Here is a 23,461-nt window from a genome sequence, read left to right as displayed (position 1 = left end):
GATGCAAGAGAAATGTGTTCAAGCATTTTTCTAATTAAAATATTATAATCAGTGAACATACCTCCTCCAAATTCATTTCATCTGGACTGTCCCAAAGCTTGATAAATTTCCCACGTTGTTTCTTCAACGGCACTACCACAACGTAATAACCCCTGTAAATACAATGTGACGTTTTTCACAGTTACTGGATGAGCTAAGTTTGACCCCTACATTCACATGCATCTAATTCTTTTTACCGTTTTCATTTTGGACCATATTATTTTTATCTATGCATGCTCTTGAGAAAAAATACTTTAAAAATTAAGTATACTGTCACTGTTACTATATTGTCAAATCTTTTATTTATGTGCTCTTTCAGTCTATCTGAAACATAATAAGTTAGTTCAAGCTGACAGTCACACCTCACTCTGGCCTCATTAGGCATCTCTATAAGAGTAGAAATTAAAAGGATATCCATTAATCGGGATGTATAAAGATGATGACTTCACAAGCATTTTGTTTCCTGGCTGGATGTTATACAGCCATCACAGTCAGGAAGTCAACATAGCTGAGTAATAGGGAACTAATTAGTTTAAGATCCTAGCAGGGAACAGGTGTGTGCTCATTTAGAACAGTCAAAGAGATCAAAATGGCAAACTGCTGTCTTTTATAGATTTAAGGCTGTCTGTCAGTGCTGTCTTTTAAAGACCAGCTCAATATATCAGTCCTGCAGGGGTTAATTAAATATTGTAGTGGCATATGTGAAATACATTCTAAATGTGTTAATGAAATTGAGCTGGAAGACAGGTGCAAATACATAAACATGTAAAGCTAAGCTTTCAAACCGTGTGACATAAAGAATATATTATGATGAAAAATTGACTAAACACACTTAGTGTAGGGTCAGCTCCAGTTTGCATATAGGAGTTACACAAAATGAATGAAAAGACCTGGGTAACACCATTGCTCAGTGGGGAGCAGCTCCAGGATCCTCGGCTCGATTGCAGGTCTGTTTGTTTTGAGTGTACATGCTACCTTTGTGTTTTCATGGGTTTTCCCTGGGTCCTCCATTTTCCTCCCACATTCTGAAGACATCCTATCAAGGTTCACCATTGTTCTAAAATTCCAACATGTGTACACGTGTGAGTGGATGTATGCGTGTGTGTGCCCTGCGATGCACCGGCACTGTGATGGACTACTACTCCCTTCCAGGCGGTAGTACCACCTTGTACTCTGTGACTACCAGGTTAGGTTAGGGCTCACTGTGACACTCTAAAGATAAAGACGTCACTAGATGGACAGACAAATGAGATGAGCTATGCAGTTCCGTTGTTCCATCTCTTATCTGTCCTCACTTAACTACAGTGAAGCTCAGAACAAGAATAACCGCCTGTTACTCACTTCACTTTCTCTTTGGTTTCTACTGTTGGCAGCTCCACTGTCACCATCCCGTCAGAGTTGGTTTTTCCTATTAGGTAGGGCTTGGTACGTAGAACATCTGGTGCCGTCATGGTTGATACTCGGTGCTGGAGCCCCCCAGCGCTGTTGCCTCGGTTCGTCAGCAAGAAGGAGTACTGTGTTCCTGGCTGAAGGTTAGTGATCAGTTTTTGTGTGAGTTTCCCATCTACTTCAACACTCTGGCCATTGTCATACAGGATCTGGAAAAGGGAAGACAGAGATTACTCTTCATGATACTGAATCACACTGCCAAATATTTAAGCAATGAATTTCAATATGCACAGTCGATTTCAAAACTGAACTTTTTGGTACCACGAAGGACTCTACTAACAGTAAAAAGACAAGTTCAAATGAGCTGTTAAAACATTGTACACAAGTTTCTAATGTGTCTTTATACATGCTGCGTGCAAGTGAATAATGACACATTTATCCAGGGAATACAAATCATTAAGATGACTCTATTTTCAAAGCTCATGGGAAGGTAGATAATGAATAAAAATTACACATAGAGATTCTGGAGATACACTTGTGTAGAAATCGTCAAATCCACCTACTGTGAAAGGTTGAGCTGGATTGTAGTTTTCTGGTATCTCCCAAGTTAGCAGCACGGATGTCTTCATTGCAGCTTTCACATGAAAATTTTTTGCAAACACTGCTAAAAGAAAAGGCAGTGCAGATGATTTAGACAACATAACCAGCACCCCAGCTCCTCACAGCCCTGAGCACTTCGAGAAAAACTGAAAATCCAGTTTCTTACCTGTGTACCATCCATTAAACCAGCCTTAAGTTCTTCTTATGAACACTTCACAAAGCTAATACAACAACTCAGTCTTACCTGTTTCGGAAGAGCAACCCTTGTATAAATTTACTGAGATGACCAGGCACAGGGATAGGTACTGTACAGTAGGTACTTTAGTACTATACCTTTGACTCTTTGCTGGGTGTAATGGTAGCTATGAATATCTTGTAACGGAAGATTAATGCTGACACCCCACTCTCCTTTCTTGAGGTGAGGCCAAAAGGGGAGAGATCCTACCTTGATCAAGAGGCTGTGTCCTGAACTGGACACTTGGGCTATAAGGACCGGAACCTTTGCTGGTAAAAGCGCACATTTTAATATCGTAAGTGGTGTCTGCCTTTAAGCCATCAATTGTCACGGTAGTTTCAGGAGCAATGATGAAGATTTCTGAGGGGTTCCTTGGGCTGTTGATGTCCTTGTACTGGATGGCGTATCTGATAATGTTGCCGTTTTGCTCAGCCAATAAAACAGGTTTCCAGCTCAGCTGAATGGTGGTTGTAGTTATGCTGTCAGCAACAATATTTTGAGGGTAGCCACTCGGTACATCTTCAGGTGTAGAGATTTCTTTGACGATCTCCTCCCCAAATCCCACTTTGTTCCTGGATGCCAAACGGAAGACATAGGTGGCGCCTTTATGAATTTCCTTGGTGGTGTAGTGATGCTCCCTTTCAGAGAACTCTATTACAGTCAGGGGCTCATCCTTTCGGCCAAACCTCAGGCGATAGCCTTGCAAGGGGCCATAGGTAAATGTGGGTGGGTGCCACTGAAGTAACGCAGTCCCCATATTGGTGGTACCAACCATAAGTCTGGGCTTTTCTGGAACTGAAACAGAAGTAAAAAAAAAACAAAATAAGGAATGAATACCTCAACTTAAGAAATCCCTTTTTATATCTGATGTAGACCCACTGTAGACATCCCCCACAGAGCCAATCAGAATAGATGTATTCATTTTAATTTCAGAAGTTACACTGATAACCCATGCTTTTCCAATTTTCATCATAATAATCAAAAGAGGCTTAAGAGGCTCCTCCACATGTTTTTTTTTTCTGTTTATATACATGGCTTCGGTATATAACTGAATATTGTTGAATATATCTTAAGGCTGTCTTTTGCTCATAAAATATGCATGTTGTAATTCAATCCGAATACTTGATTACAATGTCGGCATTTTTCTTTCTTGCTGACATTATTTAAAATAAGACTTTCACTCAGATTAAGACAACAGTACAAACAATTTATAAGAAAGTCAGCGCTGGCACTCCTGGAAATGCCAAAAATACTCTTTTGATATACTCTTTTGATAAGTTCTATAAAGACTGCTTTTGCTGTCAGAATATGATATGTGTTTATGTTGTCTATGTCCCAGCTGCACGGCTTCAGTATTCTCAGCTCGAAATAAAAAAGACAGGTACAGCAAAATATCTTGCATTGCTGGCAACTTTTAAGTCTCTCTAGATGTGTGTTAGCATCAGCATAGCACTCAGAATCCATAGATACAGCTGTTTAAAAACAAAACAAAAAACAACAACAGCAGAAGAATGAGAGTTCATGCCCTCTCTCTGTTGTTTGTGAAGCAAAGCCATAGACATTAATCAGTCTCCTTTCATTTTCATCTTTGTTTACATCAAACGTATATGTCATACCTTTCAATTCTATAAAGGGCTCGCATACTGACTAATTACCTATGACTATCAATGAAGCTGATTATTTGTTTTAAGTCTAAATGTAACATACAGATGCAGCCATTCAAAATGAGCACGCTGCAGTACAACGCGATGGGCGTGTCGCATCAAAACGCGTCATTTTGCGTCATAACGCAATTTTACCGTATGCAAATTCGATTATGCTAATAGTATCCAGAATCACCTTGTAAAACCGCCAGGTGGAGCTAATAAAGCTTAACCTCTCATGTACAGCATTTGAGCTGTCACCAGAAAACACCCGGTTTCGAATCCCTATCACTGCAGAGGGACAATCTGTATTTAATTAAGAATTTAAGTTGTATACTCTTTAGACTTAAACGGTGTATTACAGCATGTTAATCAGTATACATTAAAAAGTTGGTATATGTTATGAAAGCAAGATTACTCAGTTGGACAAAAGTACACAACCTACCACCTTTTTCATAAATATTTTAATTATGCAGAACTATTTTATGGATCAAAGTCTTTACCGAAGATATTACTAATAGTATTAATAATGAATGACCTTACTTTTAGAATTTGAGTAATAGGGAATATAATATGGAATCGCTTATCTAAAGAAATTATAATGGTATAATATAATGAATAATTAACATAATTATATCGTTATTAATTTCTTTAGATACGTGATTCCATATTATATTCCCTATTAATCAAATTCTAAAAGTATGCTTTTGTTTTCTTTGATAACGAGCGTATTCGCAGAAAAGGTTAAAACGATAAATTTTCACAAAGTATATAAACGTACAGTAATATGGTCAGAAGGAGCCCGTAAAAACGTTTCCCAAAATAAAAACATGTAAGACTTTGATGCTTAAAATGTTTAGGGAGAAATGGAATACTGGTGTGTATTTTTTCTTTAAACTACCAATACCAGCCATATACAGTGCAGTTTGCATAATATGTTTATGTTCCTAAATTAATATCGCTTAGACCTTCAGATGTGCTATGCTCCTCTTCTTTTTATGCTCAGCTACTAAAATTTCCCCTTAGTTGTGAAATTCCATATAAACATTCAATACTAAGCGGATTAAAATGTGCACAGTAAAGAGATTAAATGATTAAATCTTTTCACCACCGACCGATGAACCACGAGTGCCCATCTGTCATTCTGGCCAGCCAATCACGTACCGCGGTACACCGCAGTGGCTTGTGCGTAGCTGCGTGCGGTACGGGTTTGTACTGCGAAGTTTGAATGGCTGCATCTGTATATGTTAATTTGACACTGCAGGACTTTTTTACATACTGAATGAATTCTTTCAAAACATTTGCCCCGCCTCTCCATAAGAACGAGTTGTGTATATGCAACATTTATGTGATATCAAAATCAAAACGCCATCCACAGGCAAAAGGGCTTTTGGTTTTTTATGGCTTTTATATTTAGATTTCACATTATACCCCTGAGTCTTTAATGTTTCTCCCTTGTAATTATGGCTCAAAACTAGAAGGTTGTGGGTGTAAATCCTGGGTGGCTCACTGCTTTTGTCACCTTGTTGACCTTGGAAATTATTGAGATGCAAAGGAAAACCAGGCTGCCGTTGCAAGTGATATTGTCGACCAGTAGGTGACACCAGTCCCCCTGGACTGAAAGTTTCATTTTCATGGCTCGCATGGAGCCTGGGGACACAACGTTATAGGAGGTGACATCTTGTGGATGACTTGTTGAGTGACTTTTTTGGTCATCCTTTTGATTGAACAGAGCTATTGTATATAAATGCAACCATTGATTAATTAAGCATCAATTAAACTAGCACCCGATATAAAAGCTAACATACCTGCACCAGTTGTGGAGACGAGCTTGGGCTTACTGCGAGCCCCGTCTCCTTTGGTTGTATACGCCGCAACAGCAACAGAGTAGGTGGTCTCAGCCTGAAGTTCAGAAATGATCATCTCCTGCAGATTATAAAAGACGCAGCATGAGAACCTCCACTTCACTTTTAAGGACTGATAAGTACATAACAAGCAGAGGTAAGGCATACAATTTGGAATGGCTACACTAATTGTCTACCTATTCACTTTCTTTCTTAATTCTTTTTCAATTTTCGTTTTTTTTAAGAGCAATGCCTTCCTTTTAAGACCCAACCTAATAAGTTCAACAAACTTTTTTTTGTATCTTATTTAGTAATAAGGCTTTATTGCATGTAATTTAACTTAATTTCTATTCACTGTACCTGTTTGGATAAACCTATAACATGACCAAGCTTTTTCTCTAGCCTTCCATTAACCCTAAAAGATTTAGTAGTTTAATTTGCTGTATGTTTATTTTTTATCTCATATACTTTATTTATTTTGATTTAGAGTGTAATTTGTATTGTAAATTCATATGTAAAGGCAATTTCTGCATGATATTTTTCATATTTTTCATTGCATCTTGGACTAGATTAACTCATTCCATTCACACTCTTTTATGTTCAAATTAAAGGTGTTCTTTGCATATAGCCAGAAGTAGTGAGGTAACCTAACCACCAGGTAGGAACAATCAGGAAATGATGTTCAGAATTCTAATGTATCCAAGTGTGTAATCAGAAGAAAAAGAACTGTAGTGTCACCTCATAATTTATTTTTTAATAATTAAATCACAAGCATGCTAAGCATCGCATTGGTAAATGAAAGGCTTTGTTAAACATGCTAATAATGTCAATATTAAAAATCAAGTATAATCAATAAACCAGAATTTCAGATGAAAAGTAAAACCTAAGGAAAGGATTTGTGATTGATCATGGTTTTGTTTCATTTAAAACCGATTATTACTGTTTTATTTTTGTTCTTTTTCCAAACAAGCCTCTAAAAAGTGTTTATAAAAGAATTATGCCAATTTTAGCACCAACCAAAAAGCAGAGCAAAAAATGAATAAAAAACATCCATGCACTGACACAGGACTGCCATCAAAAAGTACAGCGGAATTTAGAGCAGTAGTAAAAATGACAAGATTCCAACAGACAGACAAAGTATAGGTCAGGCCATGCTGGGCAGAAAGCTTAACAGATAGGCATGACACACTTGGATCAGTCCATATTTACTCACATGTTCAGTAGAATCATCATATTCCCACTGATTGAAATTTAGAAGATAGAAAGGAAAGAAAAAAACATGAACTAAGTGGGGGCGAACTACCAAGAGGGAAGACAGTCCAACTTACAGCGTACAGCTGCTGTTTCAGAAATTAACAACAAAAAGGCCTTTTATATTTTTTTTCCCTCCGCTAATAAATAACATCAGACATGTCACTTTACATAATCTCATTCGAGATCTCATTCTGCACATGCATCTTTCTAAAAATGAATATTGCAAAACCTTATTGCATGTCAATATTGTAAAATCTCATCTAAAGATGAAAACTTTCACCTTTGTAGAGAATGATAGAGAATGTATAAAGAATTATACTTAAGACACTGTTAAAATGTTAAATAATACTTGTGTATACATAATGTACACATACTTTACTTTATTAATAGTCAATTTTAAGCAAAACTAAAATGGTAACAATATGACAGACAGTATTAAAATTTATATTTCTATATTAACAAAATTAGTACATTTAGTGAATGCTAAGGCCATAAAAGGGTGTTGTTAAATGCTGTATAGTCAATTTTCTAACCACTTCTTCCAATTCAGGGTCACAGATGAGCCAGAGCCTATCCCAGACAACAACACCAGACTATCAAGACTATCGCAAGGCACACACATGGAAACGCACACACTCACACCAGGGCCACTTTTCCTAGAAGTCAGTTAACCAAGCAGTATGTTTCTGGACTGTGGGAGGAAGCCCTAGACTACAGGAAACACACAAACTTGTGGAGAACATGCAAACCTCACACAGACAGCAGCCCAAGCCCAGGCTTGAACCCAAGGCTGCAGTACTGCGAGGCAGAAATGCTAACCACTGGGCCACGGTGCCACCCATTAAAAACAGTGAAATGTCAAAATAATTTCTTCTCGGATACATTATTTATCCCCTATATCTAGCAGATAGCCTTATTTTTATATTGAAATATGTACATCCAAATTATTTAATTAGTTTAAAGTCCACTGTGTATTGATTATGTCAACATTGTACATATTTCTTATTTAAAGTACCCTGATTTTTAAAAAACAATTAATTAACATACTATTGTTCTCTAAAACCAAGCAGTCTAAAGCTCACCCGCTATTTACATTGTGCCTCACATTCTGTCAATAAAATATCTATGTTAAATAAAATGAGGAGTAATTCAATTTAATGTACATAGTTCTATATGACTGATTTGAATATTATGCACGCTTTCTTTAGCCATCATAAGTAAACTTACTGCAGGCACAGCTAACGACTTAATTAACAAATTCATACACAAACCCTTCAGTAACCAATTAATCTCTGTTGAAGCAAAGCTTTGTAAAAGTGTTCCACCTTGGGCTCCTCATAATTCATTCCAATCAGATATGGATTGTTTTCCTTCATATGTTAAATTATGCTCTTAGGAATATCTCTCAAAAAACTCTGGGACAAAGAGCTACCGTACTACATTAAATGAAAAAAAAAAAACAGGAAAAAATTAAGGCTGTATAATCACATCTCGTATGTGTGATACTTGTAAATCAGAAGCATTTGATTTGTGCAATTCTTTGTATTTTTCATTTCATCCCTCTCTCAATCTGGAGTAAGCAATTGCTTTTTTTACTTCTCACCAATAGCACCAACCACTGTACAAACACAAGGAGAATTAAGAAGGGCCAGTCTGGAAGAGCAACTCTTTTGACATGCTTAAAGTTTCACAGCTTCTTACAAGAGAGTTAGCTCTGACTGGTGATGATGTCCCCCTTTAAGTCTGCAGGCACCTGTGATGTTACAGGTGTCTCTGGTTTTGCTGAGAGATAGGAGAGCACCGTCAACTAATTCTTACTGTACCTTATCGACCTCCAATTGTACACTAATCCCATAGGATAGCATGCCCAATGCCAGACAGAAACATGAGCTAGGCTCAAGCATTGCAATATCTGGTTCATTTGTGTTTAACGGCACTCAGTTTGAGTACTTCACTGGTTGAGAGACAAAGGAGCCCAGAACTTTATGTAAGAAACTAGAAACTAACAGGCATGGCACAATATATCTTCAAAAGGCAGTGACCCAGAACCCAGTGCTGAAGCTATCCATTAAGAGAGCATCATAAATTGTGAGTGAAGTGCTCACAGTGATAAAAAGTGGGAATCCTCTTTGAATTTGTGCAAGAAAACATTTATATAGAGCACATGATGGGTCTGACCATTCCAAACTTATCCTTATTGATGCTGACAGCAGCCATTTGTTAGTCATAGTTGGCTAGTGGCATTTAACTTCTTTATATTAATCCCATCGTGAATTAAGAGCTGAACCTGGGTTTCCACACACCCTCTTGTGCTAAAATCCGCAAATGTTTTGCGCAAAAGACAAAGTGGAAATCGTCAATACTTTACCTGGGCATCTTCAATCAAGATGTCCTTAATAACGGGTTGTCCGGTTGGCTCTCCATTTACCATCTTGACATAATGCACCTGGTAGCCTCGGATCTGCCCGTGCTGCTTGTTGGGAACCGGCGCACGCCAGATCACTTTAATTGATGTGGAGTTGACAGCCTCCACCTCGACTTTACGAGGGGGACCACTGGGAACTGGAAGAACATCATGGGATAAAAGAAAAGGTCAAGATTACAGTGACCCCTCTCCTGCCCAACTCCGCAGAGCCCATTTGGGGAAAAAAAAATACAAAAAAGGGCAGATACCACAGCATTGAATGACATCAATATTTTAATAATGGTTAAGAAAAAAACAACCCAAAAAAGGTCTGAGAGCTGACCTAACATTTTGAAAGACAGCAAAAAAGTGATCAGTGGATTAAAAATATGGAATAAAAATGTAAGTATTTGGGAAAAAAAGCAAGAAAAAGCCAAGGGTGATGCTTCGAAGATCAAAGCATCACAAAAGATTAAAGAATTTGTCTGTGAACTGTAAAAACATTGAAAAAAAAAGAATGTTTGCTGTGGCCAAAAAGCATCCATTGCCTCTGGAGTTCTTCCCACTAACCTGTTTTGCCTGGCTGTCACGTTTAAAAAAAAAAAAAGAAAAAGAAAATGGTATTACAGAATGAATTTTCCCCAAAAAAAAGCCAGGAAGCCAGGAGAAAAACTGGCAGCTGGAAGTGAGGAAACCGAGCTGCCTCCGACGGATGGGCTGCAGACAAAATGGATACGGTGGAGTCTAACTTTTTTGAACTTCTAATTAGGTGAGGGAGGAAAAACAAAAGTTCAAGGAGAATCAAAAATATTATTCAGCCTTGATGGCTGGAAAAAAGTCCGAAAAAATTCGAGGATCAAAAAGATTACAGAGGGGGGCTGGTTCAAGGTTAGTAATTTTGGGGCAAGGTAGAGATGTCTAAAAGCAGGACAGAGGGAGTGAGAGGGGGACTTTTGGGGAGCTTAGATAACTCTAGGCTTGCAAGACTGCATTGCTAGTTGTCTATTGGAGCAGCAGGAGCCAACATACCATCCTCGTCGGTGCGGATCAGCACGGGTAAGCTTTCAGGGCCCCGTCCAACATCTGTGTGGGCGCTCACTGTCACACGGTATTCTGTCCATTTTTCCAAGCCTTCCAAGAGGTACTGGGAACTTTCAGGGGGGAGGTCAGTGATTTGGCGGGGACTGGTATCCTCTCCTTCGGTAGCAGCATACTGGACGGAGTATTTGGTAAGGATTCCATTCTGTAATTCCACAGGTGGTGGCAGCCAACTTACCAGAATGCTGGTGGAGCTTGGGCTAGAGCATGTGACATCCTGCGGAGGCGCTGACGGCTCTGATTGGGGTTTGCGGGTGTTATTTCAAATCGAGTTTTGTTGGTGCGTTTCGTTTTTAAAAGCGGGGGTTCAGAGCAGGTTGGAGTGATGGAGGGTTTTATGATGGTGGAAACAAATGGAAAAAGAAAAGGGGGGGATAAAACGTAAAATGAAAACAAAATACACAGATCATGTTGCGGTTTATAAACCAAACTAAAATGAAATAAAACGTCATGAATTATTCCGGATCAAATGGAAAAAAACAATAAGCAAAGACCAACACCTTGGCTTGTCAAACTGAATGTACTGAAATGATGAATGATGAAAACCACACACCGAGGATGTTGTGTGAGGGGGTAAATAATGTGCTCAAAATGGAACCTTACAAGGCAAAACCTACCTTTGTTGTTTAAACCATTACACCCCTCTCTTGAAAACTGTATAAACCTTCCCTTGTGCCTACTGTAAAGTGTTCCCACAAGCCATGAGGCTGAATAGTAACAAAATATACACTGATACTGTAAGTAAACCCTCTGATTTAAGAACTGCCAGTGGTATAACCAGGATTCATGATCTGATCACACTAGAATTGGTCTTCCTTTATAAGGTACTCCTACACACAGATGCCAAAGAGAGGCAATGGATTTTGCTGAAAAGCAACTATCTCACAATCACCCTTTACCAAGCAATTACCACGAATCAAAAATATAAAGGTTGATGTTTCAACTCTCTTACTGAAGGAGAAAAGTTACATTATTCACCAACCTTTCCGGAGTCTGTTGGTTTGTGGTAAAAGCCTGATCATATAACAGTGCATTCAAAGAATAAAAGACTGATGTTCTGAAATCATCTAAGTAACACAGAAACATGCAAAGTCTTTTCGGGAGTGAACAGTTTACAAACAACAAGTAATATGGGGTTCTGGTATACATACCAAGTTCAGGTCAGACTTGATGAGCTTTGGACTGCACAGTAACTTATACCCACCTGCGTACTACCTGCTTCTGATTCAGACCTCAGATTTATGTTCATAAGAAGTTTTTTTCTCACTGTTATTAACTCAGGGCCTACAGAAGTACATTTTATGTACACACCCTTTGTAATTCTATACTTGTGGAGACCATTGATTAATTCCCATTCCATTTTAAATAATATTTTAAGCTCTGCCAAATCAAACTCAACACAGTGTATAAGCAGACCCAAAACAAGTTTTTTAGATTTTATGTGGTTTTGCGGTTTCAAAAAAATGATTTGCCTTGCCAGGACAACCTTTCCAGTCAACACAATGCCTGTTTCTCAGGAGTTACTTTTTTTGTGAAGACATTTTCTCAAATTTGGTCCTAACAAATACAGTAAACTTAAACAACCATACACACATAATTTACTTATATACACATTTTACTGTATGTAGCACATACACATTTAAAGGCATTTAAAAACAATAAATTCCTTATCATAAGCAATTTCATAATGCGTTCAAGGACAAATAGAATTAGATTCATGTACTTATTTAATTATTAACATGGTCAGTTTTAATAAATCTGAGGTCTGTCAGTGTGAATCAGTTAATATTTTTTAAATGTTCAGAGGATACTTGTGTTTGAGCTTTCTATTTTATGAGATGTCCTCTATAAAATAATCATGTCTGCTTTGTATTCAGTAACAGATGATAACGATTGCTGATGATGTTCAATGGCAGAATGCATTGGCCTCAATAGAAAAGTGTTTAGGCTCGCTAATTTCCTTAGAAAGCTCAATCACTGTATGCTAATGCATATCAGAGCTGACATGAAATGTCAAGAGACAAGGTTTTAAACTAAGTGAACACATACTTTTCTATTTAAATGAGAAACAGTTGAATAACTTTAAAAGAAACAATGAATTATTCATTATCTTATTCCTTTATTGGGGCTGCATCAGGACAAAAAGATTTTTAAACTTCAAAGGGAAAGAGTTTATGAAATGTTGCTATAAACCACATAACCTTGTCAGTTGACAATAAAGACAAGCCCACTCCAAGACTGATCTTACAATCCTTTTGAAATGAAAAGGAGTGCACACAGTCCTAATATAAGAAGCCAGTCAAACAAGAACATGTATTTTCACAACTCTGGTTAATTAAAGTATTCCGTTTTCAAAACTCAGTCACTGCTTTTCAACTTCCATGTATTGTTCAAGTTGACAAAATTATATTAAATCCTGGTCATAAGTTGACTTCTTCATTTATCTTTTGTTATCATTTATTTCATTTTAGCACATAGACACAAGGTTGTTCTAAAAACTACAGGCATATATGGGAAGTAAATGGGTTTGCTGTCTTGTATTCGTGCAGTACATACAGTATACTGTATATAATACAATAATGTTTGTTCACTTAAAGCCTTTAGTGCTGTGGTAGTGTAACGTAAAGTAGGATCATAGAGAGTTTGCCACAGATGTACAATACAGGTGTATTGCCACTTATAAGTACAATTAATTGCACTTGTACGTTATTTGAAGAGAAGGATAGCACTGTATCTTTATAATTAAGATCGATTAAGATATTTGAATGTTAATTTTATTCATGATTTTTATTCCAGCTATTTCCCCTAAGCACTGAAGGTTGATGGCTGAAGCCTGAAGTTCCTTTCATCCATCCGTCTTTTTTCTGACAGATGTATCCAACAGAAGTTCGCAGGGGGAGCCGGAGCCTATCCTGGCAAGCAGCAGGTGCAAGCAGGATACATCCCGGATAGGATGCAGGACACACTCAAACACATCTAAACCCAATTTTCCCAGACACCAATTAACCTACCAGTATGTCTTTGGACTGCGGGAGGAAATCGGAGCTCACGGAGGATTCTGACTTGAACACAGGGAGATCATACAAACTCTACGCAAATGCAGGCCAGGTTAGGAAACTAACCTAGGGCTCTACCATTTAACTTCTTTTAGAACTTCGCAAATGACTTCATAAAAATGCCTCCTCTCCCCCTTAATAGTTTAACCCGCGACAACTTAATACTTATATAGGACTGTTGTATAAACCTGCAGTTGCCAATACTGCACATATAATGTAAAGTCTCCCTGGTAGAATGCAAAATTCTGTAGGCAATGTTCAAACATCTTCAAGGTAAACCACTACTTATGTTTTGGGTACAGAAACATAAAAAGAAAGATTACTTTTTATCTGTTTGCTTGCAACAGCATATTTTAATCTGTTGAAGGAGACTTTGAGTCCCAAGGCGCCTCAAAGGATAGAAAACATTTTCGGAGGGGAAGACATTTTCTTTTCATCTCATACGGCTTAAATAAATATTCAGCCACTGGGGTCAAACTTGGAGTAACATATTTGTTAAAGTGTTGTGACCTCCCAGTTTTTTTCTCAATCTGTTGACTTTTGAAAACGGAAGCCTTACTCGTGTTAGTTGCGCTGCCTGTTTTTCAGGCATGGCTCATTGCAAAAGAAAAACAAAATATCAGAGATTTTTCAAAGAAGAAGACCTACGTGTCTGGGGGGTTTCAGCTGATACCTCATTGGTATACGCGCCTATCCCATGCTTACTGCGCGCAGCCAGCAGAAAGGTGTAGGTGGTGAATGGTTTTAGTTCCTTTAACAGGTAGGATGTGGTTGGCTCAAAACTGCTACGTTTCTGTTGGACAGAGAAATACAGATATATTACTTTCAAAGGATAAAAACATGATTTCTTTGTTATCTGTTAAACAGCTGAGTCTTATTAATTAGACACAAAGTACATTTATTCTTATACATTCTCTAATTCAGCTCAAAACAGGACCAATAAATTATAAGTGACGTCCACAAGGTGAAGTAAAATATTTTCCATTTTTTGCTTTCCTTACTAATAACGGGGAAAACAATAAGTTAGTACATACCTCCTCCTTATCATCCCCTTTTCTATAAAGAAGTTCATATCCAATTATTTGATTGTCTTGACCGTTCTGTGCTGGTGGCACCCAAGACAGCAAAATGCTTGTTTCTGATTTTGCTTCAGCTTTGAAGTCAGTTGGCTGAGATGGAACTGCACATCAAAAACACAAAGATAACAATCCTTATTGAGGCTTTGTATTTAGAAAGCAAACCAAAATAACTTCCTAAAATAAAATCTCAGGCACTATGCAGCCATAACATTATGTAATTTTTTGCACAACAGAACAGTGCATGTAAACGTAGATAGAATTCAAGGGTAAAAATAATTTTGTGATATATCCATTAGGAAAAGTACAATTAACAGCAGAGTTTGAATCCACTGTTGCACATAATTTAGAATTTTTCCATTATTAGTTTTTAGTTAGCACATTGGGTGTTTGTTTTCTTCATTAAAAAGAGGGTTGTGGTAATGAAACAACAAATGAATATAAAGGTGAATCTCTTCTATATGATTTACCATCATGTTTTTTATTTCAGATCATGAAATTAAACAGAAGAATTCTCATATATTTCTAAATAAGCTTAAACATTTTGTCTTATGTCTTATGTCTTCTAAGTTAACTTATTAATGTACTTAGTACACATACATTTTTACTGTTTTATTTTTAAGTCTGTTCCTCTTTACAGCAGATATATATATATATGAATCTAAATGAAGAACAATTGATGTGAGAAAAAGCACCATCAAAACAAAATGTACATGTTTTATAACAGCATGTCTTTTTCTACTAATTAATATATGAAAATAGTTGCCAAAGACATCAAAATTAAAAGTGATGCTCAATGGGAAGAATCATTGCTTGCATTTATAGATGCAAATGTTCAGACTTAGCTTTTTAGAACTTTGTTAAAATGTTTTGTAAAACTTTAAGCAATATGAGATTATCCATTATGACAGGTGCTAGCTGGGATCTTGAATGAACAAATTTTAAAAAGATTTATTTTCCCAGACACCTCGTGCAGGACTCCCATGTCTTGTTATGAATTGAACAACATGTTTAATAAGGATAAATAAAATCTTGTCTGAGTCAGAGAGATCTAGTTTTGCTATATGACTTACAAATCCCGCTTTAAAGTTTAGCCTTGTTCTGTATTACCCTGTGCTATTGTTAGAGTATTTGCCCTGTGAACACAGAATATCTTACTCCCTGTGCCCCTGGACCACAGTTATTAATCATTCAATACATTGGCACACTGCACTGTAAGTGTAGTGAGTTACCCACTGTCACATAACTATCAAGCATGAAAGAGACAAACACATAAACATAAACCTCACGTGTAACAGCTGTTTTTCAACTGTTTCAGTATAGATTATAGATTCTAGATTTATATATATTCTATATAGATTTGTTTGTCTTCACCATGAGAGGCTCTAAGGGAAAATGTTTGCTAGTCAAATAATCCTAAATAAAACAGAATGATCATTCAGATCCCAATGCATACCTGTAATAACAAGCAATTACATTAATTTAATGACCTAATTATTGAGTATGGGGTGATAGATTATATATTATTACAAAAGTGTGAGCAGAGATACAGTGCCTATAATAGTAAGGTAATATATAAACCACTGCACAGTCATTTGTCATGACTTTGATAAACCTTCTCAGTAATCAGCTTCCTTACATTCTTAGGGGAATCCATGCATTTAGTATTATGATTAGAGAAGATGTGAAAGTGTTTTTTCCTACCGTCAGGATAAAATAAAAAGTGTGAAATCCGTGAAGAAGAGATGACTCAAATGGGCAAAACAACTCCCTAGATAACTTCCCCTTTGCTGCATTCCTTTCAGGCTCTCTATTTTTAAGCTCTTGCTCATGATAGCAGGAGCTGACTACCAGATTAGCTGGCTTCCACCCACTGTCTCCCTGACTGAAACACATGGAGAGCTCACCTCCTGTTTTGGCTATGATCTGCAAATCCGGGGAGAGGGGTCCGTCTCCAACAGAGGTAAATGCCAGAACCTTGATGTAATATGTCTTATTTGGGATGAGTCCCTGGATGGTGAGTAGGTTAACGTCACGCACGATTTGCTTCTCCCAGTGATTGACGTGCTGGTTAGGCTCCGTGGTGTAATACACCCTGTAGCCCATAATCTGTCCATTAGCCTCCTCCGGTTCATCCCAGTGGATGATGGCGGTGGTGCTGCTAAGCATGCGGCCCCTAACCTGCCGCGGCGCTGTGCTTGGAGCCTGTTCAGCCGTCTTGGCTTCTATAGCTTCACTTGGTGGGCCACGTCCAATATTGTTCACTGCCACCACCCTGAACTCATAATCTGAATAGGGACTGAGGCCTCCAACACTGTAGCGCGTGGTCGCCACCCCGTCAATCTCCTTGTAAGTCTCCTCAGAAAACTTGGATTTGTGCTGAATGATGTAGTAAGAAACAGGCTCCGGGTTGCCAGAGTCCCACGTTAATGTGATACTTGTTGCTGTCCTCTCAGTTACGACAGGGGTCCCAGGAGCCTTGGGCAGTGCTGAAAATGACAACATGGATTAATTAGTGAGAACCTCAAATGTGACAGACTACACAAGCACTTACCTCAGACTTTAACTGTCACACCCAGTACACCTAGAGGGCGCTCTACTTCTCTCCTGTTCCTAGTTCCCTGTGATTATTCATGTCTTTCTGGTGTGTCTTGTTGTGTAGCCTTTTTACTTCCTGCTTCTGCTCTGCTCCTCGCTCAGCACCGAGGTTCGGATGTCCTGAAACCCGCCTAACACCGGGTCGCCCCACATCGATACCTGAGGGCATAGGTTTCTATACCACTCCTGAACTGCTGAGCCCGGGCTAACCCTTCTCGCCGCTACGCATAGGATCTTTCATGCTCTCCTGCCCTACCGTCCCTTCTCCTCTCGTCCCTTCCGACATCCGTGACATTTACACTGTTGACGTACACACGTAACAAACATATTTTTACTTTTTTTCAACTAAGGCTGTTCTGTAGTTTAAGATTAATTTAATGCACACTTTACTCCATGCAGCTTTATCAAATGAAGGACGTGTTTTTTTTTCTTTTTCTTTATAATAGCTGCAATCGAAATCTCTTTTTCTTAAGATTTACATAAATTAATAAAAAATGAGAAAGTCCCCATATGGTCCCCTACATGGCATTAAAAATGTACCAGAAAACAGAAATCAAAGATGAAGTTCCTGATCCCAGGATTAATGTTTTTAATGTTTTTATTTGGGTCTAATTTAACACTAGCTCTTATTTTATTCAAGAAGTGGCATTAAGAAGTGACCATATCCACTGTTTTCTTTGAATAATCTCCACAAATGAAGTATAGGCATGTTTAGACATACAGTATGATGATTCTTTTCTGTTATGTCTAAACCTTCATATTGTACACACCTTGCTATAACAATGCAAACTTTAACAAGACATTCAATAACAATACAGTACACTTACAACAGCTCACAAATTTAATATACTGTATAGTGTATGATTGAAGATGGTAACTCCACATGGAGACAGTACACTTTTACTAGAAATGTACCTTATTTTTTACCCTTCTCACTGGCTTTCTGTAGTTACTGTATATTGCTCTATAGGTAACCTACCTCTCTGAATTTATTGTTTACAGAAATGAATCTGCCAGGTAATTAAAACTGTGCTGGACCTATTCATTACATTCAGTTTATAAATTGTTCTGTGAATGCCAGTTCCTGGAACCTTTTCAGAACATCTAAGAAAAAGTCTCTTTATTTTAAAATCTAAGTGTTTGAAGATGCGCAAGAAAGTTCAGTGATGTTCTCCTTGCAGTACTGTACTGTATCTCTGTACTGTACTGTGTCTGCCTATGCAAAGATACAACTTCCTAAAATCTGAGTGAGTAGTTTTGCAGTGAATTTTACCTGAAAGCTCAATGTGAGTATGCATGTGGTAACCCCCTCTGTCGAAGCAGCCCAACATTTTTGCTAGTGCGCGGATACCACAGTGCCTTAGTCAGAGTATGGAAATATGATTTTTATTACTATGCTCTACGGGCTGTGAGGTGTGAACCTTTCTTTTTCCGATTCCAGACTATTTTTCAAAGGAAGTAAGGGAAATCACCTTTGACTGTAATCTGTGCAATATCCTCAATGACACCCAGAGTAGACATTGCCACGCAGGTATAATTGGCGGACTGGCGAACATCCGTGAGCTCCAGCACATTCCTTCCAATGGGCATGTCATCCTCGGGCGTGAGGTCTTCCGAGCCAAGCATCCACTTGACGTAGGGCATGGGCGAGCCCACTGCCACGCAAGTGATGTTCACACTTCCTCCCGGCATGATCTCGTGGTCTGTTGGAGGAATTGAAAACCTCGGGGGAACACGCCGCACTGGAAGAAAAACACAAAACAGGTAACAACATGTGCGAAAGTGGGGATCGGGGGCTTTTAACTCACTAGCGAAACAACACTAGTTACAACAAATATGGGTTTTAAAAATTAGATTTATGTTACTTTGCACCATTACAATGAATATATTTTAGACTATTTCAATTGACTCTGGTTGAAATGTATTTGCCTCTATTGTCTTACGGTGTTGTAGAAACACATTCACACACAAGTTGATTCAAACCTAACAGGGCCCAACAGTGGACTAGCTACAGACTAACAATACACAAACACCATGCACAAAAAAGTATATCAATAATGACAGATATATAGAACAGCACAGAGTAAGAACTGGAGGATCAACAGCATGCTTGAGTTGAGTACGGAAACCAACTTCAATGCTGCGTACTTCCAGTTGATGTGAAGAAATGTGCCGGATCACATTGTCACATCACACAGACAGTAGCCCGTGATAGACACACCCAACTACAGTACATGGAAAAGTGCAACTCTTGATTTGCTCTCAAACTCAATCAAAAGTGGATGCAGCCCCAAAACCTCACACTAACAGTAACCAAAACAAAATGTTGAAACAGAACTAAAAAAAAAAAAAAATCAAATCAAAGTATAAAATATACATTATAAATGCACATGGAGAGAAACAAGGCAAGAGTCTGGGGCATAATCTGGGTCTCTGTCATGCACACAAGCAAATGGCTGACTCTGGAAGACAACCATGCTTAGGACTGGTGGAGAGAAAGCTGGGAGGTCAACAATAACAAAAACGGAAGTCGAGTCACAAAGAAGGGGGACGGGACTCTGACCAATAGCTTTGGCTTCACGAGAAAGATAAACAGGGAGGTTGCTTAAAAGCTGGAATTGTCACGACATCTGCAGAACTAAGTGCCAAAGGGAGCACAAAAAGCAGCAGGAGAAGGAGAGGGGTGGGCACTGAGAAAATAAAGCTCAAAACAGACACGAGAAGCATTTCTTATCACTGGGAAGGGGTTGATTATATAAAACATAAAAACACAAAATACAGTTGCTTATAGGAAATTATCTCATGACTTTAAAAGGAAACTAAGGGCAGAAAGCAAAGAGGAGACTGGATCAGTGTTTCTGCTTAAAATACCCCTATCATTATATATTACAGAGATACATCAAAATCTTTCAATCTATACTGAACAGCTGAGCTTGATATACAGTAGGAGGGATTTTTAAAAGGACACTTTTATGTACCACTGCCTCTGAAGTGCAGATTTCACAATTCGCCCGTGGAATCTTTCAAAAACAATTGTTCTTCCCATTGTTTTTATTTGCAAAAGAGATCATTTTTTGCCCATATGACAGCAAGCCTGTATATGAAAAAGTGCTATAATGACCTCAGCAGGTACAGTGAGCATGTCTGATGATGTCCAATGGAAATTACACACAACAGAAGGAGTAAAGAAAGTAGGTCAAATCGCTGAACCCATTTAGATTTTTTTTCTCACCAGGGTTTATTGAATCCCTTTTAGTATTAAGGATATTGATTCCTTCAAAAATGATCTGTGCTTTAAAGCAGTGATAATCCTGTGGAAAGAACGTAGTATACACTACTCTCCACAGGCTGTATTTCCCTGTGCTAGGAACCAGTACCAAAAGACAGGGATTTTACAATCCCTATACCATATATTCTATGTAATTCTTTCTATAGAATGGCATATTTAGTATTTCTCTAAAAATATTTATTAAATCATCCAAAACATTTCCTGTTTTTCTATTTGTAATATAACATGTATCAGAATATTCACATTTGTACTGTTGTAACTGTTGATGATAAATGATAACCATTCTGTTTAGAATATGTATGTTACCATTACAAAAAGCAATTGTTCTCCTTAATGTTTAACAAATATAATGTAAAGAACGATATATTAGCCTGGTGTTAGAGCCATTACAACCTCCGTAAAGAGCCAAAATGGTTGCTCAGTGCATTAGCACACCATTAACATTATAATTAACATGGTCTTGAAAACCCCCTCTTGGTGAAGAACAGCTCACTAATTCTAAGGAGTTATTTTCTTTCTGCTTTACACAGATGTCCTCAGAAAACTTTGGCACAGAGCAATTCATAAGATATCTCACTATGAATACTTAACAAACAACACATTTTTTACAGTGTCCTCAATAATGCCCTTTTTAGGGTAATTCCTTCTGGAACTAAAGGGCCATATCTTTATGACTATGAGAAAAAAATGAAAGGACGGGCAGAGGAAGCACTTCTGATACGGACAACATACAAAGCAGAGTGCATGTCACTTTTTTATTTTTACTAAAACACATTAAAGATTGTTTCTCATCAAGTGACACACATCTATAGGTGGGTCTTCATGCTCTAACACAGGTGCTTGGCAAAGTCATCTTAATGTCAAACTACATCTGTTGCCAAAGGTATCACCATGAGTAATCAAGCAGGAACACTGAACAGCACAGGGTAAAAATGGAGCAGACCACAGCTTGTGCATATACAGGTCGCCATGCATCCCACAATGCACATTCTCTCCCAACATGCATCACTTTTTGAAAAGTCAAGCATCATAGCCAAGACCAGAGCATTCTGTACAAAATTTCAACATGAACCAAAGAAAATAATACGAAAATGAAAAAAAGAAGAAGAAAAAGGCCACGCAGTGCAGCTTACATTCATTTCATTTGTATTCTTGTAATTGTTTTTTAATTAATGTTTTTTTTTGTAAGGTGGTTAAAAAGTAAAAACACACCAACCTTCTCGCAGCTCTGAGGGATGTAGGGGGTTTGATGCAGAACACAATGAAATGAGGAAAGGAGAAAAACAAGGGAAACACAGAGAGAGTAAAAAGGCCATATCAAGGCTTTCAACTGCTACTTGAAACATCTCTGCTAGCTCTTTTGAAGCCTTCCTGTCACCTTTTTTAACACCTGCATCTTCTTGATGCTACCTTAGAATCAGAAGCCCTAACTAGCATCATTTTGAAATTTTAACCATTCCACATTAAGAAAGAAAAACGTACCCAAGGTCTGAGGTATTACTGCACACTAAACCAGAGTTGAAGCAGGAATGGCAGAAACGGACTTCCTTCTCAGCCAGTTCCTGATGCTGAAAACCTTTTTAGACTCTAAGATGTATAAACCCAAAGCCCAAGAAGCGGACCCAGAGATAAAACATCCATGCTGTCCTGGAGATTCCTGCCAGATGTTACTAGGTAAGAGAGCTTGAAAAGGTTTGAAAGCAACTGCAAATTTAGCCAGACTGTGTCATACTGTACCTCCAATAATCACCAAATTCCTCAAACCTTGTGCAAGTTGTAAAGCATCAACAGAAAAATTAAACACATTAAAATTTCAAAATCAGGCTAGGTGACTGCCTAAATAATCATCCACACAGATTAAAATGAGTTCATGTTGTCGTAGTATCCATATGAATTTTTCTTACCAGTTCTAGGAAAAAGAGTACTCTGCAATCCATGTGAGAAATTAAAAATGGCAAGATATATTTTTAATAATATAAACTGATGTTTTGTCATCTTCTTGTCATTAAATATTTCTTAAAAGGTAAAGAAGAAGTTTTATATTCTTTGGGAAACTCATTAATATTCTATTTCTGAAATGTTTTTGTACTTGCAATTGAAAGAAAGGTCCTATTTCAAGGAGGAAAAAGAAGACATGTCCATGTCCTCCAGAAAGGAAGTGACATTGAAAGATTAGCGAAACGTCTTGACGCTTATTGAAAGAGGGAAGCATGTGGAGACATCCCGCTCCACCATTGCAGAACCAGGAGTTAAAGGCAATTAGTAACACACCAAGCAATAGTGTTGTAAGTGTAAAAAAAAACAAAACAAAAAACAAAACAAATGCAAAGCACAGGTCCAAATTAATGCAAGGAAATAGAATGTAGAAATGTATACTTACAAACCCCATGTCACAGGATACACTGGACTCAAAGATGCAATAGTTAATCCAGTTCGCACAAGATTCAGTACCCTTTTAATCATGTGTCAAACATTTTCATATTACAATTTGCCTTTTTTTTCATGAATTCAGTATCCCTTCTGAGTGAAAGGGTTCGCTTTTCTTTTCTCCTACCTCTGACATATAGATTGGCAGGGGCAGAGTATCGTGTACCATCATTGTTGGTCGCAACACATTCATATTTCCCCTGGTCAGACTCTTCGCTCTGCTCAATTTGGAGGGCACCTGCGAGGGAATAAAACGCATGGGGCACAAAGCCAGATTAAAAGGCTGCAGGTAAACTGGAGACCCGCACATATCAACCTCTGCTCAACTCCTGACAGGCCCTGCGTGTGAAGGTCCTTTTCCTCCAACTCCGCGCTTCACTAGATTTGTGCTACTTTTCTCTTGATTGAAACTGAACCGACAAAGGCTAATGTAATGAAAACAAAAACTGAACTTTCTCATGCTCGAGACCACAACCGCAACCTCAGGTAATTAAAAATCACCTCTGTGT

At 38.0% G+C, this 23,461-nt stretch overlaps 1 protein-coding gene across 50 annotated transcripts in view; it reads right to left on the bottom strand.

Annotated features, from left to right (window-relative positions):
• Positions 1-23,461, bottom strand: part of LOC102695388 (protein tyrosine phosphatase receptor type D) — a 650,800-nt gene that overhangs the window by 55,378 nt on the left and 571,961 nt on the right. For 15 of the 50 annotated variants that reach the window (XM_069192221.1, XM_015345576.2, XM_069192240.1 and 12 more), the window contains 14 exons: positions 23,080-23,190; positions 21,742-21,753; positions 18,709-18,978; positions 16,546-17,127; positions 14,597-14,742; positions 14,211-14,355; positions 10,438-10,743; positions 9,373-9,566; positions 6,964-6,990; positions 5,715-5,832; positions 2,474-3,058; positions 1,992-2,092; positions 1,381-1,637; positions 62-152 (listed from right to left, as the gene is read on the bottom strand). In XM_069192221.1, coding sequence (XP_069048322.1) covers positions 62-152; positions 1,381-1,637; positions 1,992-2,092; positions 2,474-3,058; positions 5,715-5,832; positions 6,964-6,990; positions 9,373-9,566; positions 10,438-10,743; positions 14,211-14,355; positions 14,597-14,742; positions 16,546-17,127; positions 18,709-18,978; positions 21,742-21,753; positions 23,080-23,190 — 2,945 coding nt within the window. The remainder of the gene's footprint in view (positions 1-61; positions 153-1,380; positions 1,638-1,991; positions 2,093-2,473; positions 3,059-5,714; positions 5,833-6,963; positions 6,991-9,372; positions 9,567-10,437; positions 10,744-14,210; positions 14,356-14,596; positions 14,743-16,545; positions 17,128-18,708; positions 18,979-21,741; positions 21,754-23,079; positions 23,191-23,461) is intronic. The other 35 variants (XM_069192322.1, XM_015345571.2, XM_015345572.2 and 32 more) reach the window with 13 other exon arrangements.

Source organism: Lepisosteus oculatus, chromosome 1 (genome assembly GCF_040954835.1).
Source record: "Lepisosteus oculatus isolate fLepOcu1 chromosome 1, fLepOcu1.hap2, whole genome shotgun sequence".
Classification (NCBI taxonomy): Eukaryota; Metazoa; Chordata; class Actinopteri; order Semionotiformes; family Lepisosteidae; genus Lepisosteus; species Lepisosteus oculatus.
The sequence above is the reverse complement of the archived record's forward strand: the minus strand, read 5'-3'. Positions and strand labels throughout refer to the sequence as shown.